This window comes from Phyllostomus hastatus, unplaced genomic scaffold (genome assembly GCF_019186645.2).
Source record: "Phyllostomus hastatus isolate PE091 unplaced genomic scaffold, TTU_PhHast_1.1 phas_contig_38, whole genome shotgun sequence".
Lineage (NCBI taxonomy): Eukaryota > Metazoa > Chordata > Mammalia > Chiroptera > Phyllostomidae > Phyllostomus > Phyllostomus hastatus.
The window spans coordinates 25,311,660-25,335,156 of NW_025333869.1; the positions used below are offsets into that span (position 1 = coordinate 25,311,660).

The window sequence follows — 23,497 nt, forward strand, 5'->3', positions numbered from 1 at the left end:
TGTCCTTCCCAAACACTCTCCCCTTTCTACCTTCTCCAGACTCAGGGCTGCTCCTTTGAAGGCAGCAGACTTACAGTAAACCCCAACCCCCGAGTGGATATGCTGGGGTAAAATGCATTTGGACTTGCTTTGGGGGCAGTATGCAAGGAAAAATCTGGGCCTGGCTGTGTGACCTTGGGCAAGTCATTTAACCTCTCTGGGACCATTTCTCCAGCCATAATATGAGAATAATCATACCTTTCTCACCAACATGCAGGACCCCTGTGAGAACTGAAGGGGTTAGTATGGGGAAAGGGACTCTCCTCCTTTTCTCCTTTCCCTTTCTCTCAACCCAAGTTTCACCCACTCCGCTTAGTTTTCCGAGACTGCCCGGCCTCCGGTGTCAGCATCTGGGCAGCTCTACAGTCACCTACAGAGTTGACTCCCGACCACAGGGAGGCTGTTTAGAGATGATGCCCACAGGGGACAGTTCCTCCAGTCTACCATGTGTAGACTGTCGACTGAGCATTGCGCACGTTGCCTGCATGGTGGCAACCCTGCACTGGCACCGTGCCCATTTCCTAGGGACTCCAAGATGCGAGCAGTGAGACCGGGATTCACACCACTGAGCTACCCACCATGCAACCACTGCGGGAAGGCACCCCCATGAGGAAGCTGGTTGCTTGTTCCAGGGGCTCAGGTGGGAATAAACACCAAATGGAGTGCATATAATAAAGTGAAAATGGGCAAAAGTAGTCCACGGGGTTAAAGCCAGGACAGCGGTTGCCCTCTGAGAAGAGGGGGACGGACTGGGAAGGGCCTCAGGGGGGTCTAGGTGCCCAGATGGAGAGGTTCTGTTTCCTGATGCGGGTGTGGGTGCACAGATGTGCTCGCTTTGTGATAGATAGCTCACGAAGCGGGGCACTTGTGATTGTTCCCTTCTCTGCAGTATGCTTAAGTAAGGCAGAGACCTCCCAAATGAAATCATATGAAGCCAGAATGGGGGCATTGGAGAAAATACTCCAGGGGTTCATCTGTCCCACCTGCATGTCTGTTCTGTCCCCAGTCCCCACGATGGGGTGGATAGGCCTAGAAGTACCAGCCCTACTTAACACAGGGGCGAACTGAGTGCTGGAAGGGGGAAGTAACTCACCCATGTGTCCCAGTCCCAGATGGGAGGTGGGGTTCTGGTCTCTCCAGATTAGAGCACACCCCACTCTACTTGCTGAGCTGTACGGACAGGTGAGAAAGATGGGAGAGGCTGCTACTGGCTGAGCCAGCCCAAGGAAGGCTTGGCACCCAAAACCTGGGTCCTGCTGGCCTTTCACAGCGGGGTCCTATGGCCGCTTGAGGAAGGAAAGGCCAGGCCAAGGTTAGGAGGCAGAGGGTGGCCTGCGAGTGAGGTTTAGTGGCCAGGGTGACTGGAGTTGGCATAAGGAGCAACGTCAAGGGCAATGACTAAAGGAGGCCTGTGCCCTTAGGTCCAGTAGAGAAAAGACCAAGTGAAGGGCCTGGGATTAGGTCCCAGCTGGTTGCTTCTGAAGGGAATAACTGGGCAAATCTTCTGGCTTCTCTGACACTTGACTCTCCTGTCTGTAAAATGGACAGGGAGGACCAACCAACCCAGCCCTCTCCCACTAGACTGTTCTGAGGAAGGAAGACTAGGGTCTGGCTAAATGGTGGGAAGGAAGATGGTGCAGTGAGCTTGGGTGAGAACAACCTGGGGGAGGGCGCGGCACAAACAAAGGCCAGTGGTGGGAAAGTGACCCCCTACAGTGGGGATCAAGGCCAGGAGGGACAGGAAGCGTGGAGCTTAAAGCCTCATGCAAATGGGATGGGTCTCTATCATGTGGAGTTTGTGTTGGAGATGGGGGCAGGCATCAGTGCAAAGGCCCCGTGCCATTCCCCTCTCAGGGGCAGCTCTGGGAGAGGGGACTAGCCTGAGTCCGAGATCCTCCTGGACAAGGGACATGCCTGGGCACTCAGTTCCTCGAGGCCGGCAGCCCCTTTGCCTGGGAGGTGGGCCAGCCGATCTACTAAGCCAGTGAGCGGGGACGGTTGCAGCATACCTAGTGATTATGGCCTGGGTGAAGCCTCTCGGCTGCATTATTATATCTGGAGAGAAGAATGGGCTTTTTAATAGACAGACAGGAGGCTTCCACTTAAAGTTATTATAAAGAGGGAGAGCCCAGACCCTCCCGGCTTCCAGCCAGCGCCACAAAGTTGCAAAGTAATTAAAGGCTGCTAAGGAATCAGAGAAATCATAATAATTCCATCAACCAAGAGCTCTGTTTCTCTCGTTTCCCCCTCCTTGAAACCAAGGTGGGTCAGGCAGCCTGCAAACACAGCAAAACCAGCCAATCGTGTGTGGGGGGAGGCTCAATGTCATGGAGGCTGCCAGGCCTGTCCCCAGGCTGTTTTGATAATATTTGAACTAGTTCAGGCACGTAGAGGGGTGGAGACAAAAGCCCAGAGCCCCTGCGAGCAGGGGAAACAAGCAGCGGCTTGCTCATGGCCAGTGGACGCGCATGCATGGGCCCCAGTGCCCTGCATTGCGGGGCAGCCTGCCAGGCCACTGGGCTTGGGCTTGGAAGGGCGGCAGGAGCCCCGGAGGTAGCACCTCCCCACTCCTACCCCGGCTCTCGACATCCGGGCTTCACCTGGAAGAAATGGGGTGTGCCTCGAGCCCACGGATGGGGTCAGCCTCATGGGTTCCAGAGACCATTTCCCTCAGAACCTTCCAGATTACCTTCAGTCTTCACTGGTTTGCCACTGATTGGCTGAAGACTTGGGCAAAGTTTTTACTCCCTCAGGTTTTGCTGACTTCCCCAGAACGTGTGGTTGACTTAAGCCACCTTGATGGCCCCTCTGGCCCTGGGTTTAAGGAGTCCATTTGGAATGTTCTCAGCCTATTACTAATTATTTCTGAATGACTGGTTCCAGTTTTTTCTTCGTCATGTTTTCCACACGTTTGCTGCCTCCCACTGGGCTACCAGTTTCTTGATCACTAATAACCCAGTATCAATCAATCAGTCTGCAGCAACAGAGATGGCCTGTCAAGCTCCTTGGAACTCAATCAACTTTCTCAAAGTTCTCCAAGAACTTTTCGTAACCATGGGAACACCAATCAGCTACCCTGTGTGCGGTGCTTCATACACACGCACAACTACTCACAGTACAACTTTCCCAACAACCCTGATGTATCCCCACTTTACAGATGGAGAAGCTGAGGCTCTGAGAGGCTAAGCACCTTGCTCATGGCCTCCCAGTTTGAAGCCGGAGCCTGTGTGGGCATGGTTCCATTGCACCATGCTGCAGGAGGTGGGGGTCAGGGTCCCTGTGCCACAAATGTGGCATGAATCTTTATGCAGTAAAGCCAATGCTGGTTCCGGCTGCATGGGGAGCCTCCTTTGACCATCAGTTTCCTAAGCCTGCCCTCAACCCAGTGTCTAAGGAGACCTCACTGCCTGGAGGAAGAGGGGTGCAGGTCTCCTGCCTGTACCCTTCCTTTAACAGGCCCTACCATGGGGGAGAGGAGAACATTTAAGAGAGAGAGAGAGATGAAAGAGGACAGATGAACTTGAGGCTGACAGCCCAACAATGCAGCAGGCGTGTCTCCTGGTGGGCAGCTATCATCTCCTTCCATTTAGAGCTTATTTATTTAAAGGGCGGGGGTAACAGTAGGAGGTGTCCCTCCATGTGCCAGGCATTGGTGAATGCAGGGGAGCTGGGCTCCACACTCAGTCCCCTGCTTTGTAGTCACCGCAGAGGGCCGTGCAGTCATTGCAATGGAATTATATGGGTCCCCAAAGACTCCCCTCTAGAATCGGCGAGGAAACTGATGTAATGAAGAACACTTACCATTCAAACAAAATAATAATTTTAATTATATCTGGGCTGCTTCAGACTCCTGCTCCCACACTGTCCTCTATCCTCAGGGTGAGGGTGGAGGGGGATACCTCTAGCCCTGGCCACGTCCCCATGTGCATGGAATGAGGAGGTGCTGCAGGGGTCACGGGGGCCAGGGGGACTTGGCTCGGTCCACGGGGCGGAGGAGGGAGGCAACGCTTCAGAGTATTGGCTGAGTGGAGCCCTTTGGGCCCTGGTTTTTCGGGACTCCATTTATTCCCTCCTGAGCACCTAAGGCCTAGGAGGAGGCGGCAGAAAGAGGCCCCCATGCAGGCAGGGGGCAGTGACGTTTACCTGTGTGGGCGGATCTCCTGAGTCTCGGGAACTGTGTTGTGGGCACATTCAGGGACCAAAATCTTAGAGGCTGCCCCTGGGGGTGACCTGACCTTGAAGGTCACAAGAAAGGGTGTCACTGTGACCATGGCTGGGCCTGACCACCGGGTGCTCCTCTCTCCAAAGAGTGGGCAGTGGGCTCTCAGCGAAGCTTCCCCACCTGACCCCTGGAGCCTGTCTGTGGGGGGAGAAGGGGAGTGACAGCCCTTAGCCTGTGTACAAGGCCCAGGGTCCCCTATCCCGACTATCAGAGCCTGCAACTTTTTGCAAACCCCAAGCAGGCTGTAGTGAAGTTGCAAAAAAGACATACGCAAACACGCTGGAAAATGGGAAACGGGTCTACGGCTTCAGCTGCGAGTGCAGTGGACTCTGGGGGTCTTGGTTCTTCCCTGACTTAAAGGGTTGTCAGAAGGCCAAATGAAAGATAGAGAAAACACTCTGATATAGAGATGACATTACTTAAATAAGTACACGCACAGAGACAGAGAAACACACCCACCACCACACTGTACACACACATGCACACACACAACCATATGCACATGCAGCACCTCAGGACCACGTAAGAACAGGCGGCCCTGCCACCGTTCCCGTGTGCACATATCACCCCACTGCTACAAGTCCAGAGCTCGCCATCCAGGCAGCTGCAGGCGATGGCACCTGCCAGCCGTGAGGGAGGAGGATCCTTCACTTGTGACGGGGGAGGAGACCCGAGGAGGTCCAAGCCCCTTGGGGAGCTCACGAGGGGCACCGAGAGATGGCCCGGGGCTGCTGCCTTTCTAGAACAAACTGCTCTGGCTCTGCCCAGTAGGATGCAGAGCCCCTGAGATAATTTATTGGTATTCTTCTCCCAGATCAATAGGTGGGTGGTTATAGATGAGAGGGGGGCCACCGGGCACCATAGCCCCAAGGAATAAATTCATATGGCCTGTCAAGAGGTTTGCTGCCCCTGTCACGGGAGACAACCCACCCATGAGTAGAGCTGACACCTTGGGGGCACAGTAGGCACAAGTCAGGGGGAGCCCCCCATGCCCCTCCCCACCTCTTGCTGCAACCTAAGGATGCAGTTTATCGATCATTTGGTGTCTGATGGGCACGCTTTGAGGCAGGCAGCGGGGGCCACTGCTGTGGGGCCCGGCAGGAGCTAATAAGTTTGGCCAAGTCTATCTCTGTATGCTCTGGGTCTCTGCTGGCAGCCACTCCGGGGCTCCCTACAAGCCCGCCGCGCAGGTATGGCAAGGCTGAGATTCAGGAATGGCGGGCACCACCAGACGTGCACCAACAGAGGGCACCAGTGAGCACTGGTAGTGAGCTCTAGGGTGTCCCGGGAGCACAGTGCAGTATGGAGTAGGGTGGCATTTGTGAACACCCTCTCCAGCTCAGCGCCAGGCCTGGCTGCTCCTTACCACCACCCTGGATTGTGAGCAATAAAGGACCCCTTGCCTGGGTGAAACCAGCTGGCTGGGGCAAAATACTTTGCATAAATGCTCCTGCTGTCCTGACCCCCCAAGGGGCAGAGGAGGCAGCAGTACCCTGCCCTCCACGGGCCAGGCCCCCGGCTGGGTGCCAAGGACACACAGATGACTGAGCTCAGTCCCCGCTCAGTCCGGCAGGAGAGACAGACATCCGAGCAACTGTGGCCATGACCATTTACTGGGCACTTACTTATACTGGGTCCTGTGCTGGGCACTTCCCATGCACGGTCCCATCTGCTTTAATCCTCACAGCCAATCTGCGAGGCAGGTATGTTCATTTCCGTAGAACTGAAGCTACCTGCCATGAGACACATACCTGCCTCCTAGTCCCGGCTCCATTCCTGACTGGCTGTGGGCAAATAACCTTTCTGCCTCTACATCCCCCGTACAGGATGGGAACGGCAGAGTGACCACCTCGTGAGGCGGTGGTTCGGGCTCACTGAGTCCCCACATGAAAAGCACAGCGTTGGACCCCAGGAGGCTCTCGGGAACAACAGTAACAACACTGGCTTATTATTATTATCTTAGAAATAAGTCATTTTGTCTCATCGACAAGTGATCACCTGGAATACCCTTCTCCCTGCTTTGCTATCTCTGGTAAGGAGGTACAGGGAGGAAGTAACTTTTATCTGTCCCTATTAAGTGACATGGGGAGATGGTGTAGCCTAGAAGGACAGGGCCGGGTGGCCCGAGTTCCGGGTCTGACCCTGCCCCCAGCCAGCTCTGAGGCTTGGGCGAGGACTCTCGGTCTCTGAGGCCACTGTCCTCTCGTCTCAGCCCCACGGCTCCCCTGCTCCCCTGCTCCAGCCTCAGCCCCACCTCACATCTGGTCACCTGAAGTCACCAGTGACAAAGATCTATGCAGGACCTGCCTGTCACAGAGACCGGAACAGGGACCCAGGGAGCCTCCTTCCCGCCCAGCTTTGCTTCCACGAGGTAACTGCAGGGGATACATACACCCACATCGCCCCTGTCCCTCCTCAACAAGATCTCTTGTCAGGGGTTAGAGTTCACTTCCCTTTTGGGGAAATTCCAATATATGGAAAGGGGCTAAAGGATCTCAGAAAGCACATGACATTCAATTCAGAGACCCCACAATCTCCTCTAACACACTCCCCCCCACTCACCCTGTAAGGTCCCGAGCACGCAGCGCCTGTGTGCACAGTACTTCCTCCTTCCTCTCCTTCCACAGTACTGCCATCCCGCTTTGCGCGCCCTAAGCTAGAGTGGCTTTTAGTACATTAAGATGAAGTTAGACCTCTGCTTCCTTGCCTTCCTCTCTGTGAAGCCACCTTCCCTAAGGACAAAGACCCTGGTCTCCATCCCAGCCTTTTACTGTGCCAACAACGAGCTGCCGGTGGCCGAAGGGTGTTTCCTGCCTGTGGTGCCACAGCCCTCGCCAAGACCCCAGGAGGCAAGCGCTGTTGCCCCTCTTACCAGTAAGAGAACTGAGGTCCAGAGCGGTTAAGTCACCATCCAGAGCTACACAGCGGATGAACTGCAGAGTCCCTTTTCTCTGCCCTGCATGCCCAAGCCAGCTCGGAGTCCCTGGGCCCTGCTCCACAGCTTTCAACAAATTGTTGTGTTCATTTTTTAAAAAAATTAGTGGACCTGGGCACAATGGATCAGTTTGGGCTTTGAAGGACAGGCAGAACCGAGCTGGGCCGAGAGAAGACAGACCCTGCAGCACTTCCCGAAACAGCCCAGTGTGCGTGTCAGGGTGCGAGAGAAGAGCCAGAGACAGATGTGAGCCCAAGATGTCGGACTGCCCCCCACCCCCCAGGCTCACAGGGGCAGTCCCGTGTGGGACAGCCAGGAGGTAAGCTGGGAAATGCAGACTGAAGCCAGGGGGTTAAAAGCCTCGACTGCCCAGCTGAGGTGGATGAACTTGCCAGAACTTCAAGGTCATGGCCATTTCTGAGACTCCAAAGGCCTTCCTTGACTCCTTGCTTCGGGGAGCCACCTGGCATCATCTGACTTCTGACCTCACACCATTTTCCAGCCCAGATGTGCTGGCTCCCGGGTCAGCACCCCAGGGCACACCTGGAGGGCTGAGGGCGTGGCCCCAGGAGGAGGGGGACAGGGCTGATGGGGCAGCGCTGAAGGTCAGCAAGGCAGGCACGCACCCCCAAAGGAGGTACTGAAGCAGCACTGCTGGGCACAGACACAGGCAAACACGTTTGAGCAAATTGGAACGACATAAAAGTCTATTACAGCAAATCAAACAGCAGTCAGCATGACAGCCATTAGCCTGAAATGAATACACGGGGACTTAATGAGGTCTGTCGAGGCTGGCTTGGTGAATTAAGTTGCCAATTCTAGCAGGATTTCCCTTTCTTTACGGACTTGAAAGCATCCACACTGCCTCGTTAGGGCTTCGACAAGTGAATTGCAGGGCCTTTCACCCTGATAAAATGGATAATTACATGGAGAACAGCTTAGCGAGGTGAGAGGGGTGGGCAAGAGGGGGACCATGAACAAACAAACCCAAACACACCTGCCTGGCTTCTCCCTTGGCCTGGGCAGGGGCTTCTGGAGGGAGAGGGGGCAGGCCTGCGTGGGCTGGGGCAGAGAGCTTCTCCCAGGAAAGGGGTAGTGCCTGGCTTCGAGCCTCCTCCCACTCACTCCTATTCTAGGCCTGAGGACTCGGGTTCTCATGGGTCGGGTCCTCATGGGTCATGTCTCTGGGCAACTACGGACAGGCTGAAAGTCCTCCTCAAAGATGGGCTGCCCCGGAACCTCTCAGAAACCTCTGGTGGGGACGGCGATGGAGGTCATCCTCCAGGGCTCCCTGGCACGAGGGAAGTTCGTGAAAAATGCAGCTTCCTGGGCCAGCTCTCCCCCAAACTACTGATTCAGAATTGCTGGGACCTAGGAATACAGGGTGGGGCGAATGTACGTTTACAGCTGTTCGTATGGAAATTAATAAATAATAATACAAGAACCACCTCTGGACTTCGAGGACTCACAAACGTAAACCTGCTTTTGCCCCGCCCCGTGTGCATCCTGACTAGTCCTGCCAGAAGTTCTGACGTGGTGTGTCCGGGACTCTCTGGCTCACCCCTTCCCCAACACATGGTGCTGAATGGCTTCTGAAACATGTGGTTCTCCTGTGACTGCTTGCGTAACTCTACGGCAGGGGAGTAGATCACGGAGTGGGTCTTATTTATAAAGTTCTTCCTTATGTAGACCTGGAATTTGCCTTCTTAAAACCTGCTCCCCATGTCTGTCCCTGGGTTCTTAGAGCACTAGACCCAAACATACCAGGACCACTAGGGCTGGGGAAAGTGGAAGCTGGAAAGGTAGGTACAGGTGGCTGGGGCGGCCAAGGGAGGAGCTGAGTGCATAGAGGCAACCACGGGAGCTTCTCCGCCAATCACTCAAGGGAAAGGAAGGACTTGTCCTATTGGATTCACCCTCAGATCACGGATGTTAGCCCTAGAATGGGGACTGGTCCAACTTCCTAGTTAGCCACTGGAATTGAAGGCAGCAGAAGGACAGCAACAAGTCTAGAGTCTCACCTAGACAGTTGTTGGCACAGTTAGGACTAGAACCCAGGTGTCTTGATCTCTAGTCTCCCTCTTCCCATGACACAACACAGGAGCGCCATCACTCACATTGGTAAGATTCTGTGGAAACCCACCTCCTTCAGGAAGCCTGCTGAGATTTCTCTGATCACGGGCAACTCCTCAGTATCGATGCTTCACAAGATTTATAATGCCCCCGTTTCTCTGGTTTGTAGTCTCACTCTGTTCAAAACTGCAAGGCCTCTGCCACAAATCATACTTCTCAAGGGCAGGCATCTGGGGTTGCCAGGGTATCCTCAATGCAAACAGAAGGCCCTGGCCTCAACATTAGGCTAGGGGTCAGCAGGTCCTTTGCTGGTACCTTGCTAAGGACTGAGTCAGGCAGCTGAGTTCTAGCTCAGGTGACCAGACCAGGCTGGTCAGTGCCAAGCCACCTGAGGTCAGCAGTGGCCTGGTCTCTGTCCAGCTGACACCACATCCCCACTGGCCACAGTGAGCATCCCCGATCGAGTGTCAGGCCGGCAAAGTGACCCGGGGATATTTACACGTGAGTGAGTAAACCATATGGGCCTTCCTCCAAGGACTGCATGTCCTTGCAGCGGGCCCTCTCAGTACCCCCTCCTCATCAGATGGGCAGGAGGCAAGCCACCTTATCCTGCCTGCCTTCTGTTTTTATCAGATAAGAAGGGCTGTGGCCCAGAGAAGTTAAGTGACATGTCCAAATAGACCCAGCAGTCTGGGAGCAGAGTGGCAGCTGAGCCTGGGGTCTCTTGCTGCTGGTTTGGCTCCTGTCACGGCATGCTCCTCTGGCCACCCACATCTCCGCGCTGTGAGAGCCTGGCACAGCACCAAGCCCACGGCAGACACTCGATAAATATTTGTTAAATAAATGAGTGACGGAAAGGATCTCTCTTTGGAGGCAGAGGCCTTTGGAGAATTCCGGGAGATTCCGACAGGGTGGTGTTGAGGTCGTATCTCCTGGCCAGGGAGAGAGGAGAAGGCTGGCCCCAGCCCAAGGGCTGGGGAGGACTGTGACCTCTCGTCCCCTTGCCGTCGCTGCTGCTGGCTGCCCCTGAGAGGGAAGGCAGAGGGCAGCCATGCCTGCCAGGATGGCAGCTGAGCAATGGGTCCAAGGCTCATTAACTCCAAGCCATGCCCTTGGTTTCTGAGTCCAGGCCTGTAGTGCAGGCTGGCACGTAGAGACCCTTAATTAAATTAGGGAGGCTTCCAAATGAGAGAGGGCCCAGAGCCAAGCTGCAGTCCCCAGCATACCGGCCACAGCTCAGGGTACTGTGGCCCATGCTTGGGTCTGTGGGCTCTCCCTGATTATGTCCTGTCCCCCCAGGGGGTGGGCATGGGAGCCTCTGATACATCCCCACCAACGCATCTGTCCTCATTTCCCTCTGTCTGACATCTGTAGGACCCTTTCCCTCTGTAGGACCCTTGACTCACCGCTGAGCAAGGAGAGCCAGAAATGGGAACTTGAGGGGCATGAAACAAGGCTCCTTGTTCCTGAGGGACTCTGAGGCTATGCTGGGAGCCAGGAGGCGCAAAGCCAAAGCTGGTGACCATCCCTACTGCTCTGAGCCTCAGCTTTCCCATCTGTAAACTGAACAGGTATTTTCTAAAGATTCTTCCAGTTTTCCTGATCCAATGACCTATAACAAAGGGGCTAGGACTCAAAGGCCATGATGCCCACCTGCTTCTCTCCAGTGGATCCCATCTCCCACCATCCCCACCTCTACCCTTCACTGCTGCCTCACCCAGAGCAGCCCCAAAGGCAGGCCTGTAGGACATCCAGCAGGAAGGTCTTTCCCCAACACCTTCAAGGTCTTTGAATTGCTAACTGCCAGCCCAGAAGTCTGCCATCAGCCACCAGGGAGAGGTACAGCAAGCAAAGAGAATCCTGGTACCATGGTGAGCCCGCAGCCAGTTTATGAACAAACTGCTTGTAGTACAAGAATTTGTACTTCTCAGTTACTGGCAACGGCATGGTTTTACATGCACACACCCGTGCAAACACTCTCTGAGCACATGGATGTCCCAGTGCCACCAAGGGCCAGTGGGACAGCGGGTAAGTGCAGGACCGGAGAAGGACAGTCCCTTCCTGGAACTGCATGCTCCCTCCGTCCTGGGGTGGGCGGCGCTGTTCTGGCTGAAGCAGGGAGGTCTGGGGCTGCCAACCCACCTGCCCAAGGCCCACACCGACTAAGAGTGGAAGAAAACAGAACACAACACAGGTCCCTCCTAACCTCTGTTTCGTCCCTGATTCCAGCTGGAGCTATGGGGCTCTTCCCAGGCAAACCTTCTCTCTTGGGCATGAGACTCCCACCAACCTGCTCTCCCTGACTAGCAGATGGGCCCACACCCTCAGAGAGGGTGACTGAGCTGAAGTGTGGGCAGGAGAAGGAAAGCTGGACATGCCCTTGCCCTGGCTGACTTTTCACCCCACTCCCAGAAGCAGGCGGCCAGGGTCCCCCAAGTGTGACCCAGCAGCTCCTACCTCAGGGATGCGGACGCTGTAGGGCTGATTGTGAAATGTGGGTGCGTTGTCATTCACGTCCCCAACCTGAATGTTCACTTTCCGCGTGATCACCTGGCAAGGGAAGGGTGAGGCATCAGTGTTGGCATTGGCCTCTGGCTTCTTTCCACCCAAAGAGCCCAGGAACAATGCTCCCTGGGCAGCAGGGGCTCTGGGGGATACTCACCCCCTGGTGGTCGCTGACAGAGAACTCCACTGTGAACTCCGACTTGGTCTGAAAGACAGAGAAGAAAGGGAGGAGGGTGGAGTTAGAGAGCTGTGCTGAGGTCCTGAGGCCTGAGCCCTGCGTGGAGCTGGAGACCTCCAGCATCACCCCGGGAGCTGGTCTGGGACTGAGCACCTGAAGACTCCCCTAAAAAACAAGCAGTGCCCCTTGGGTTGGCGAAGGGGGTTCAGAATAGGGATTCTTCCCATAAAAGAGCAACAGGATTGGAGCAACAGTCTTGGGTTCTAATGTAGACTCGGCCTTTACATTGCTGTGTGATCTTGAACAGGTGGATAGACACCTCTGCGGCCCCTTCCTCAAATGTAAGGAGAAAGCAGGAGCTGGGGTTTTGTTCGAGCTCTTACCTTAATTTGCTAAGGACTACAGACTCATCAATTTCTGCGTCTCTGGAAAATGTCCTTCGGTGGGATTTGTTTGGGGCAGGGGTAGATTTGTATACCCCATGGAGCCCCCATTCTATGGGTGATGAACCCAGGATCATCGTCCCTCCTGTCTATCTATCCAGTGTTGCCCCTTGACTGGAGACACGCCCAACCAACCACTCCATCCCAATCCCAAATCCAGCACTGGCCTTGAAGAAGGACACCATTCAGGGAGGAAGATGCTGCTTCAGGGTCACAATGAGGCCTCAGAGGAAGGCCCCTAAAAGATGATGACCTGTCCTATCCCAGGGTCTGCTCCCCAGGTGCCCCCCAGGGAAGGACTGAGGTCATACCTCTCTGTCCAGTGGCTGCCGGAGCCACACCACACCGGTGTCAGGCTCCACGGCAAAGAAGCGGGAGGCCTCCTCACCAGACACACCAAACACCAGGGGGTCATTGTCCATGTCTCGAGCCAGCAGCTGGGTCACAGAGGAACCTGCAGTATCCAAGGGAGAAGGCAAAAATGGGAGGTCAGTCCATTCCTCAGCACCTGGCTCAGGTTGCTGAATCCCAGTGGGGGACAGCCACCAAGAGAGCCCCAGCAGGTCACTGACTACAGCAGGGCCTCTTGTGGTGGCTTTGACCCAGGTTCCCCACATCCATCCTGGCCACATGGCAGTGTGCACGTGCCTACAACAGGGAACCATCATTCACCATGTTCTGGAGTGTAATGGACAGCTGTGACTTCTGCCTGGACCTCCTTTTTCTGATTTTAATGTGGAGTCCCCCTTCTGCAAGTGGCTCAGATGAGAGCAGGCCCCCAACCTTTCAATTCTTATGTTCCAAGATGGGCACCCAACTCAGCCCTAGCCAGTCCGAGCATTCCATCTTCCTGGTGAGAATGATTGGCTCAGAGATGAGCATGTCACGCAGGCTAGCCAATCAAAGCTGCCCCTGGGACTTTTGCTGAAACTATGGGGAAGGAGAGGAGCTCTCCTTCCACTGGCATCACTAAACTGGCACTGCTGGTGGCAGTCTTTGGTACCACACAGGAAGGGCCTACCTGAGAATGAGGCCAACGAGGAGGAAAACTGAGGCAAATGGTGCATGGAGAGAGATTCCTGGTGGTGTGAGGGTGTGTGGCCAGCTGTACCTGATACTAGTTCTATCCTCTGGACTTCTCAGCTATATGAACTAATAAATCCCCCCCCTTTTTCTGCCTGAGTCAAATTGCATCAGATTTCAGTCTTTTGCAAATGGAAGCACACTTTCTAATTGAGAATATTTTGCAAAACTTGGCATTCATTCAACAGTGGCTAGGTACTGTCCTTGGTGGTAAGCACTGGGGTACAGAGGTTAGGAAGACGGGGCCCAGCATCAGGGAACTCCAGTCTAGCACGGGGTGACAAGGTCTAGTTCCTGTTCACAAAAAAAGAAGAAGCTGTCACCCTTCACCAGGAAACAAAGCCCTGGCCAGAGTATACCCTGGGCATTAGGACGCCTGGCCTGCAGCCTTACCTAAGACATCCCTGTGTAGTATAGTATCTCCTAGGGTCCATAGCCCTCCCTAGGTAGCCTTCAGATAGGGTGACACCCACCCTAGTTTGTCTAGGACTGAGGTAGAATACATACTAAAAGCAGGAGGTCCCGAGCAATTGAATCAGCTGGTCATCATAGCTTGAGGAGGTCTTTATACCCCCAGGAACTGTACAAAATGTTAGGAGTATGCAGCATGTCATTTTCTGCAGCGAGACTCTATAGTCTTCATCAGAGTCTCAAAGGACTAGTTAAATTAGAACCACGGCCTTGAGCAAATCTCTTCTTTCAAAGCCTCAGTTTACCCTATAAAATAGGATGGACACTCTTCCGCAAATACTGACTCTCACACTTACTGAATAGCTCTCAATGATCAGGCTAAGTAAGGAGGGATTCCAAACTCTAGGAATGTTATCTAGAAAAAAACACTAATGAGCTTTTCTAGGCGAACTTTTCAAAGCCAGTTCTAACAAGACAATGATAGCTAACATTTCTGAGCACTAATCACGCTCCAGACACAGGGATAAAAGATTCCCATGTACCAGTGGATTGCATAATTTAATCCTTACTGTCTTCTCCCCATAACATGCAAGATAACAAAGTGATTAAGTCATTTACAATGGCTACACAGTTACAAATGGCAGAGCTGGAATTTGGAGCCCAGGCCCTCTGGCTTCAAAGCCCACGATTGTTTCCACAACTTGACATCTCTCAACATTTGATCAGCGAACTCAAGATTTAGGACTTCCATGGACGTGACCCTGTCAGACCCAGCCTAGAAGCCCGACACTTGGAAAAAGAAGATATGAGGCAACCATTAGACTGTCGTGACATGCCAGACATGGTGGCTGGCCCATTCACAAATCCTCCCAGTGACTCTGTTTGGGAGTCTTCATTACACCCATTCTACAGATTAGGAAGGTGAGGCTCAGAGAGGCAAAAGAGACTCTCTCTGTGACACAGCAGAGGACGATATGGCAGTATCCGGGGTGATGGGAGTAGGTGAGAAGTGGGAGAAGAAGGAATAGAATCACGGAGCAGAGTTGAAACAAAGTTAGAAACCACTTGGAGAGCCCGATATTCGATACTCCCGTTCTAAAGATGGAGAAGCTAAGGTATTTAGCCATTTTCCTAAAGTACAATAGTGAGCAACAGAGTCAGGACCGAAACCCAAGTTTCCAGACACTCAGACTCCTGGCACAGTGCTCTATCTACGTGAGGAATGGGGGTGCATGAAGTCATGGAGAAACCGAGCACATGGAGAAACCAAGCATCTGTGTTGCTCAATGACCAGCCACTGTTTTGTACTAAATGGGAATATTTTGGGAACACAATGTAACATTTAATTTAAAGATACAACCTAAAACTGTAAAAGAATTTCCAATCTCCCCGAGACTTCCAGGGATACACATTTCCTTTTTGTTACCCTCAAGAGTCCTTCGGTGGCAACGTTTGAGGAACACAGCTATTTCCCAATGCCTTGGGGAAATTCATGAGGAAACTGAGGCCCATAGGGCCCTGCTTACCCACAGCACAGCAATGAGTCCATGGTAGCCTCTCTGGACTGAACCCCCCACCTGCTGACCTCCTTCCGGGCCCAGCCCAGCAGAGAGGAGAGGGCCAAGCTCCCGGCTGGCTGATGGAGATTCTGGGAAAGCCAAACTGGCTGTCCAGCCAAGGCTGCACTTCTCGGCCAGATATCCCAAATGGCTCTCTGAGGCCCAAAGCTCAGGTCCTCCCAAGAAGGGGGGTGCTGGGCAGAACAGGGATGGGGCCGTCAGCTGCTGTCACCCACCCTGTAATTTCATGGACTTTTATCCATTTTCCCCTCAATTATGTGCTGCTCGAAATGGTCCTTTTCGGCTTCCTCATGGGCTCTTGCCTGCTCACGCCTTCTTTGTGTCCCAGGTAATTGCTAGTGACCTTTTCTAAGTCTACTAATTAAAGGTACCGATTTAATATTATATTTAAGATGAGATGCCCTGCAATTTTCCGGCTGGGCACATACTCCCCCACCCAGCACTGCTCTGCCACTCTGCAGAAACTGGGCATAGACTGGGCTTCTCCGGGACATAGGCCTTATTTCCACCAGGGTGGCTTCCAGCCACCTCTGCTTGTATCATTCACTCAGAAATGAGGCCAAGGTGAGGGCCCCAACTCCAGCCCCAAGCCCGTAGAAGCAGCCCCTCAGCAGAACCATCCCTGACTGTGTGACCATGGAGTACACACGCCACGCTCTGGGCTCGTCTCCCACCGGGGAGACAGTATATCCGCAACCCAGGCTGTGCAGCTCCTGGAGTTTGTTTCATTCCTCCCTCCTTTCTTTCCTTCCCTTCCTTTTCCCTTCCCTCCCTCCCTCCCTCCCTCCCTTCTTGTGGTAAAATACACATAAAATACATTCTTTAACCCATTTTAAACTGTACCAATCAGTGGCATTGGGTACATGCACAGCGTGGTACAGTCATCACCACTACCTGTTTCCAGATCATTTTCTTTTTTTTGTATTTTACTGTATTTTTAAAAATTAATTTATGTTGTTTGATTACAGTTGTCTATATTTTCTCCCCACCCCTCCTCCCAGATCATTTTCTTCACCCCAAAAGGAAACCCCATACCCACTAACAGTCACTCCCCACTCCTTCTCTCCTGGCCCCTGGCAACCCCCAATCTTCTGTCTGTCTATGAATTTGCTTGGTCTGGACATTTCATGTGAATAGAATCATATGTGGTCTTTGTCTCTGGCTTCTTTAGCTCAGCAGATGTTTTCAAGGGTCACCCATGTTGTAGCATGTATTCGTACTTAATCCCTTTTTATGACTAATATTCCATTGTGTGGCTAGGCCACATTTTGTCCATCCATCCACCAGTTGACGGACATTTGGGTTGTTTCCACCTTCTGGATGTTGTGTGTGGTGCTGCTATAAACATTTGTGGACAAGGTTTTATTTGAACACTTGTTTTCAATTCTGTTGGGTGTCAACTTGGGAGTAGAATTTCAGGGTTTTATGGTAATTCTACATTTAACTTATTGAAGAACCACCAAATTGCCTTCCACTGCAATGGCAACATGTACATTCCCACCAGCAGTAGATGAGGCCATAGGAGGAAAATCAGCGACTCGCAGGGGCTGGGTGGCCCGGCGTGGAGGAGAGACGGGAGCTGGGCAGCACTACAGAGCAGAAGCTGTTGGCACCGTGCCCACTATGCCTTCAAATATACCGTCATCACTCACGCCTTCCCCACCTCCCACGCCGGCCCCAGGACTCTTGCCTGAGCAGTTCTCACCATCGAGGACTGCCCTACCCATATACAGGGCAGACCGGAAGTGCCAGGGAGCTAACGTCCCTGGTGGCAGCACTCAAAGAATGACTGATATAGGATGGCAGATAGATGCTCCAGCTCCCTCACCTCTCAGGGGTTAGCTCAGAGGCCAGGTCCCACACTGGCTCTGAGAGTCCCCAGCAGGATTCATCTCCAGTTGTCCACACTGGTGACCTGGTAGGCAATGCAACTTTATGGCTTCCTTCCCCTCCTTGTCTCGTATCCTCACTCCCCCACCTGTTTTCTGGAATTCTCTCCCCAGTAAACTATTTGTACATGAGTCCTCACCCCACAGTCTGCTTCTGGGGGAATGCACATAAGACACTCCCTAAGACTGTGGCATCAGAATCACCCAGGGAGCTTGTTACAATACTGATTCCCAGGCCCCACTGACTCAGTTGGCTGGTGTGTTAACTTTTAAACAGTAGCCCCCATTCTCCCTGCAAGAGAGTCTGGCACACAGTCAGGTTTGGAAGTCTTGAGACTGCTTTATAGCAGGATGATATTCAAATATTTAACAATGGGCACAGTACAGACATCAACCAATCAGAAAGGACACTGGCCATAAACAACCAGACCTGTGAGTACTGCCTATAAGTCAGCCTGGTTTATGGCTCACATTTTAGATGCAGAGAAAAGCTCCTTGGGTCTTAGAATGATTTAAAAGCTCAGTCTCAGTGCTCTTGGCTCAATCAGCGCTGCTGGAGGACCCTTTGCTTTTGCCTCCCTGCCCTCCCAGGGAAAAGTAACCCAGTGGGGACAGCTAGTCCCTCCACCCTGTGCCCACCCAGCCCAGGCTAGGGCCCGGCCTAACCTCATGGGTGGGAAGCATAACTTTAAAGAACTTAAATCACTGTATACCCATGTTCACAGCAGCATTATTCCCAATAGCCAAAAGATGAAGGTGACCCAAGTGTCCCTTAATGAAAGAATGAATAATTGAACTGTGGTATACAAGGTCTGTCCAGAAAAGCCCAGCCATTATTAATATCACAAGAATGGTTTGTGAGACATCAATGTAACCTGGCAGCCAAAGAGAGTGGACTGGGATATGCATGTGTGAACAATGATGACTTCATGTACTAGTCAGTGGGGGCAATAGATGCCATTGAGTGAGCACGTGTACTGTGTGCCTGTGACATTCAGAATGGCTGCATGAGTAGAGCAATGAATCTGCATCAAATTTTACATTAAGCTTGAACATTCCTCTGCAGAAACTATTCCAATGATTCAGAAGACTTTTGGGGATAGTGCAATAAGTGCAGTGCAAATGAAAGTGTGGCACAAATGCTTCAAAGATGGTCAAGAGTCTGTTGAAAGTGACCCATGTTCTCAAAGGCCTGCAACATGTAGAACACCTGAGAATGTTGAATGTGTATGGGCTGCAAGCAACAAAGTTGGCGACTGACCGTGTGAGAACTATAAGTGGATCTGGGGATGCGAGAACTACTGTGCCTGAGATCCTGGAGCAAGATCTTGCCATGAAAAGTGTATGGCAAAGTTCGTTCTGTGGCTTCTACTACCAGAACAGAAGGAACATTGTGCTGCAGTTACTAACGACTTGATTCAAACCACTGCTGATGAACCAGATGTCTTCATGAAGGTCGTAACCAGAGGTGAATCATGGGTCTATGGCTTGCATGACCCAGAAATGAAGGTCCAGTCATCCCTATGGAAGTTGCCATGTTCTCTACTCCTGAAGAAGGTGCAGTAAAGTTGCAGCAAGATCAAGACCATGACAACTGTGTTGTCCATCATAGGTATGCCCCTCCAGGCCAGACAAGTAGTAAGGAGTACTACCTCAAAGTTCTTCGTTGGTTGAAAGATGCAATATGATGAAAACTGCCCCAGCCATGGGCAACTGGTGATGGGCAGCTTCATCACGACAATGTGCCCACTCATATATCATGTCTCATGTAGAGTCTTTTGGTGAAACATCAAATTGCTCAGGTGACTCAGCCCCCCTACAGCCTGGATTTGTCATCCTGCAACTTCTGGCTTTTCTCAAAACTAAAATCACCTTTGAAAGGGAAGAGATTTCAGACTGTTGATGAGATTCAGGAAAATACGATAGGGCAGCTGATGGCAATTCCAAAGGATTTTGCCGAGTGTTTTGAACAGTGGAAGAGATGCTGGAAGAACTGTGTGAGGTCTCAGGGTGCCTACTTTGAAGGGGACTGAGGCGTCACTATCCTATGGACAATGTTTCTTGTATCTTGTATCTTCTTCAAGAAATGTCTCTGTTTTGCATAGTACACGACTGGATGCTTTCCAGACAGGCTTCATATACATGCCATGGAATATCATTCAGCCTTAAAAAGGAAGGAAATTCTGACACATGCTCAGACATGGATGAGCCTTGAATGTGGCACTAAGTGAAATAAGCCAGGCACAAAAAGACAAATGCCATGCGATTCCACCTCTGTGGCACTCGGAGAGATGGAACGCAGCAGGTGGTTGCCAGGGGCCGGGGAAGCAGGTGACGGGGAGCTGTTTAGCGGGTGCAGGGCTTCAAGATGAAGAGCGTTTTGGAGACTGTTTGCACGACAGTGTGAACGTCCTCATCGCTGTTGAACTGCACACTTAAAAAGGTTATGGTGGTAAATTTTGTGCTATGTGTATTTTACTACAATTAAGCAATTTAAAATCAAAACTAAAGCATGTCCCAGGTCCTCGTGATTTCACCCAAGGCAACACCTCCCACAGCCTCTCCTACAGGCTCCCCAGGTACACCCACCGTGGCCCCATGGCCTTCTTTCTGTTCCTGAGTAGTCTGGCTGCCTCAGGGCCTTTGCCCTGACTGTGCCTTCTTCTAGGAATATTCTACCCTGAGGTCACTACATGCTGCTCCTTAGTCCCCTCTCAGGCCAAGAATTAACTCCTCAGAGAGGCCTTCCTTAAACACTGGACCACACAGAATCTATCTAACAAGATGCCCGGTCACTCTGGGTCCCCACACCCGCAGTCACGGTCTTCACAGCCCTCCCCGCTCTGGGCTGATCTTGTTTATTCTCTTGACTTGCTGACTGCCTGCCCTGAGACCCCGGGGCCATGGCCCACCGTCCTGTTCCCTATTGTATCGCTAAACTAACACTGTAGCTGGCATCCCTGAGGCACTCAGTGAAGAGTCAGTGGGTAAATAAATGAGTCCTGCCAACTGCCTAGAGGTGTTAAAAGAAGATAGCTTCCAAAAGTCATGAAAATCTCTGAGCCGAGACGGGAAGAGAAAGTATAGCAAGTTAATTCTTAATTATGTACACTAATGGACAGGAAAAAGCCTGGCTAATCAAAACCTAATAATGCCCGAACCAGTAGCACTTGGCTTTGGATGCAAGTGGAATCATAGTTGGGCACTGGCTGGGCTCCAGCCTCTCAGGAACTGGCCTCACACCCCATCCAGAGGCCTGACTTCCCATCCTGTGACATTATAGCCCGCCTGGGAGTCCAGGGGCCCAGGTTGGAGTGGGGACCTGCTCAGTGGCCAGCAAATGCTCCTGGGAGGTGCAGGATTGGCAACACGCCCCTCAGCCACAGCCCCGAGTGGCAGGCTACATCCATCTTCCAGGCAAGGGGTGGACAATCACAGCTTCCCCTGCTGGGCCCCTGCTGATCGCCGAGATGACTATTATTACTATTATTGTTGTTATTTGCTGGGATTGCTGTGTCATGCGCCCCTGGAGAGCAGTGAGTCATTGCCTGCTAGACTCAGGGTGGGCCAGAAACTCAGGCAGGGCAGAGCCAGGTGCAAGGCTTATTATTTTTTGTGGGTGGGGGAAGCTGAAAGCTGTGTTCGTTCCCAAAATACAACGAGGGTGCTACAGAATGAATGAAGGGTACAGAGAAGCCCTCCACCAGGCCTCCTTGCTTTGACCTTGCAGCAGCAGCATCTTAACGCAGACCTCTGATTGTGCCACATCCCCTCAGAACCACCCCGCCGCCCCTCCAAGTTCTTGCAGAATTAAAACTGAATTCCTTGCCATGATGGCCCGTGCTCCTACCTGTCCTCCCTCAGCTCAGCCTGCCAGACTGCGGTCATCCCTCCAGCACGCCACAGTGTCTACACTTGTGCTGCTGATGTTCCCTCATCCTGAAAGGCCCTTCCTCCTCTTGCTGCCTCCCAACTCCCATTCACCCTTAAATGCACATCTCAAACACCACCTCTGTCACAAAGTTCTCTCTTCTCTGTGCTCCGTGATTTGTTGTTTGTTTCTCCGCACAGCAGGGAGAGACCATCGCCCCACGAAGGTAGAGTCTGATGTTCTGGGACATGCTTGGCAAATGTCCCCACCCCTTCACGATTAACTATCACTCCTCTCTTGGGGCCAACCAGCTAGCAGTTCATTCCCCTGCCCATGCAGACATTACTAATCAATCACAGCTCCCTTTTCTGATGAGTCTATATCCGACTTCAGAATCCTTCACAATCCTGGGTTCCATGCAGTCACTACTAATCAATTCTAAAAGCATGTGAGAACAAGCCTTTTGCAATCTGTGACCTAAAAGGACTTCACGTCAGCCCTGATTTGCTGTTCCTTCCCATCCAGAGGCAGAGGATCTAAAGCCAAACTCTGGCCCTATCAGGCTCAGGGCATTTTGGAGGGAGATAATCAGTTTTGAAGTCTACAGGCGAGCTCAGAAACAGGGGGCTCCATATGACTAAAGAGAGAAGCAGAAAGACAAAGTTCCTTCTCATTTTACAGAGGTCCCAGGGATCAGGGGTCCCAGCCGGGAGACGGCTGATGCAATGGGGCTGCTCAGTGGTGAGTAGTGGAGCCAAGCAGTAGCAGAGGGCAGGCCCCCAGCCCCAGCCCCAGATTACGGGGGCGGGGGTGGGGGGTGGAGGGGTGGGGATGATGACCAAGCTTTCTGAGACTAACCACTCCCCCACCTCCTCAGGCACCAGGCCTGCTGCATATCCCCCACCCCCAGCAGGAGGAAAACCCACCCTCCTCTTCCTGCTCCGGAGGGCCCTGGCTGATCTGGCCCTGGTTTCTGCCAGAGCCGGGGACTCCTGACCTCCCCTCTTCCCTGGGATGAGCCCTCCAGAGCCCGGGCTGGCCTTGGAGACAGCACCTCATTTGTCTCTCCACTGGGATAAGACAGGCCAGTTAAGTGCCTTGATTCCTGGGAATAATCTCATTTGTCTTAGGTTCCCCCTTCTAGCTCTCCTGCCTTCAGTCAGGTCCCTTCCCTGTAGTTATCCTGGATCTTGAACTTGGTTTGACCTCAGGGGAGCCAATTTTTGTTTTTTGTTTTTCTTTTTTTTTCTGTTGTGCTAGACCCTGCCTACACATACCTAGAGGAAGCCAGAGTGAGATCTGACCCCGGCCCCTCTCTCCTGAGAGGCAGGTGGCCTCAGGCATGCCCTGCACTAACCAACGTCCTCATCTCATCGGAAAATCCCTGCCCTGGATAGAGGAGCTGCCTCTGTCTCCAAAACCCGGAGGCCATCTGCACACCCAGTCTCCTGCGGCTCAGCCCACTCAGGGCAGACAGCGTGAACTGTCAAAGGGAAGGGGAACTGGCATTCGTTAAGCACCTGTGGGGGTTCAGAACAAGCCACTGGAGGTGTGCTTCTGTGGTAGGCAGGCTGTGTTGAGCTACGGGCAAATTTAGCTTCAGGCTTAGGAGAACTCAACTATCTAGAAGAACTTGAATTAGGGGCCTTGCTCATAATAAGAGATGATCAGATAGCCCTTTTGACCCGCCTGTATGGCAGGAAGAGCTTTTATTTACTAAAATAACATCTGCTCTCCTATCACCCCCCCAAGGACCCTGTGGAGGCCCCAGGGCACCGTACCTGATCCCGCGCTCAGAGTGTCTGCTTCCCATCTCTGAACCTCGCCTGCGGGGGGGTCTGTCTCACATATACAGGGCTCTCACACATGTGCATCATTAAATTTGGCTATTTTTCACTTGCTAATCTGTCTCATGTCTATTTGAACCTTGAGGGTAGAGGAAGGTTTGTTCCTCCCCAACACCGGACTCCGCTCTCTGTGGTTTTCATCTCTATCACCCATTTCTCGTAACGGCTGTACAGAGAGGGGCCAGTGTCCCCACTGCGCACTGAGAAAGCTGAGGCTCACAGCGGTAAAGTGACCTGCCCAAGGTCATGCAGCTCGAGCAAGGGTTTGAATCCTCCTATCTGACTCAGAATTCATGCTCCCTCTGCAACCCTCACAGCCCTGATCACCAAGACTTCCCTCCAAGCCCCAGTCCAAGCAGCTAAATGCTGCCTTCTGCTACCCCCGCAGAGAATGACCCCGACGAAGACCCCCAGGCCCCCC

General features: G+C 52.7%; 1 protein-coding gene across 1 annotated transcript in view; it reads right to left on the reverse strand.

Moving 5' to 3' along the window:
* CDH23 (cadherin related 23) overlaps nucleotides 1–23,497 on the reverse strand; it is a 412,088-nt gene that overhangs the window by 285,028 nt on the left and 103,563 nt on the right. Inside the window, exons 4-6 of the mRNA XM_045841835.1 lie at nucleotides 12,707–12,849; nucleotides 11,932–11,979; nucleotides 11,727–11,819 (exon numbers count right to left, since the gene is read on the reverse strand). Coding sequence (XP_045697791.1) covers nucleotides 11,727–11,819; nucleotides 11,932–11,979; nucleotides 12,707–12,849 — 284 coding nt within the window. The remainder of the gene's footprint in view (nucleotides 1–11,726; nucleotides 11,820–11,931; nucleotides 11,980–12,706; nucleotides 12,850–23,497) is intronic.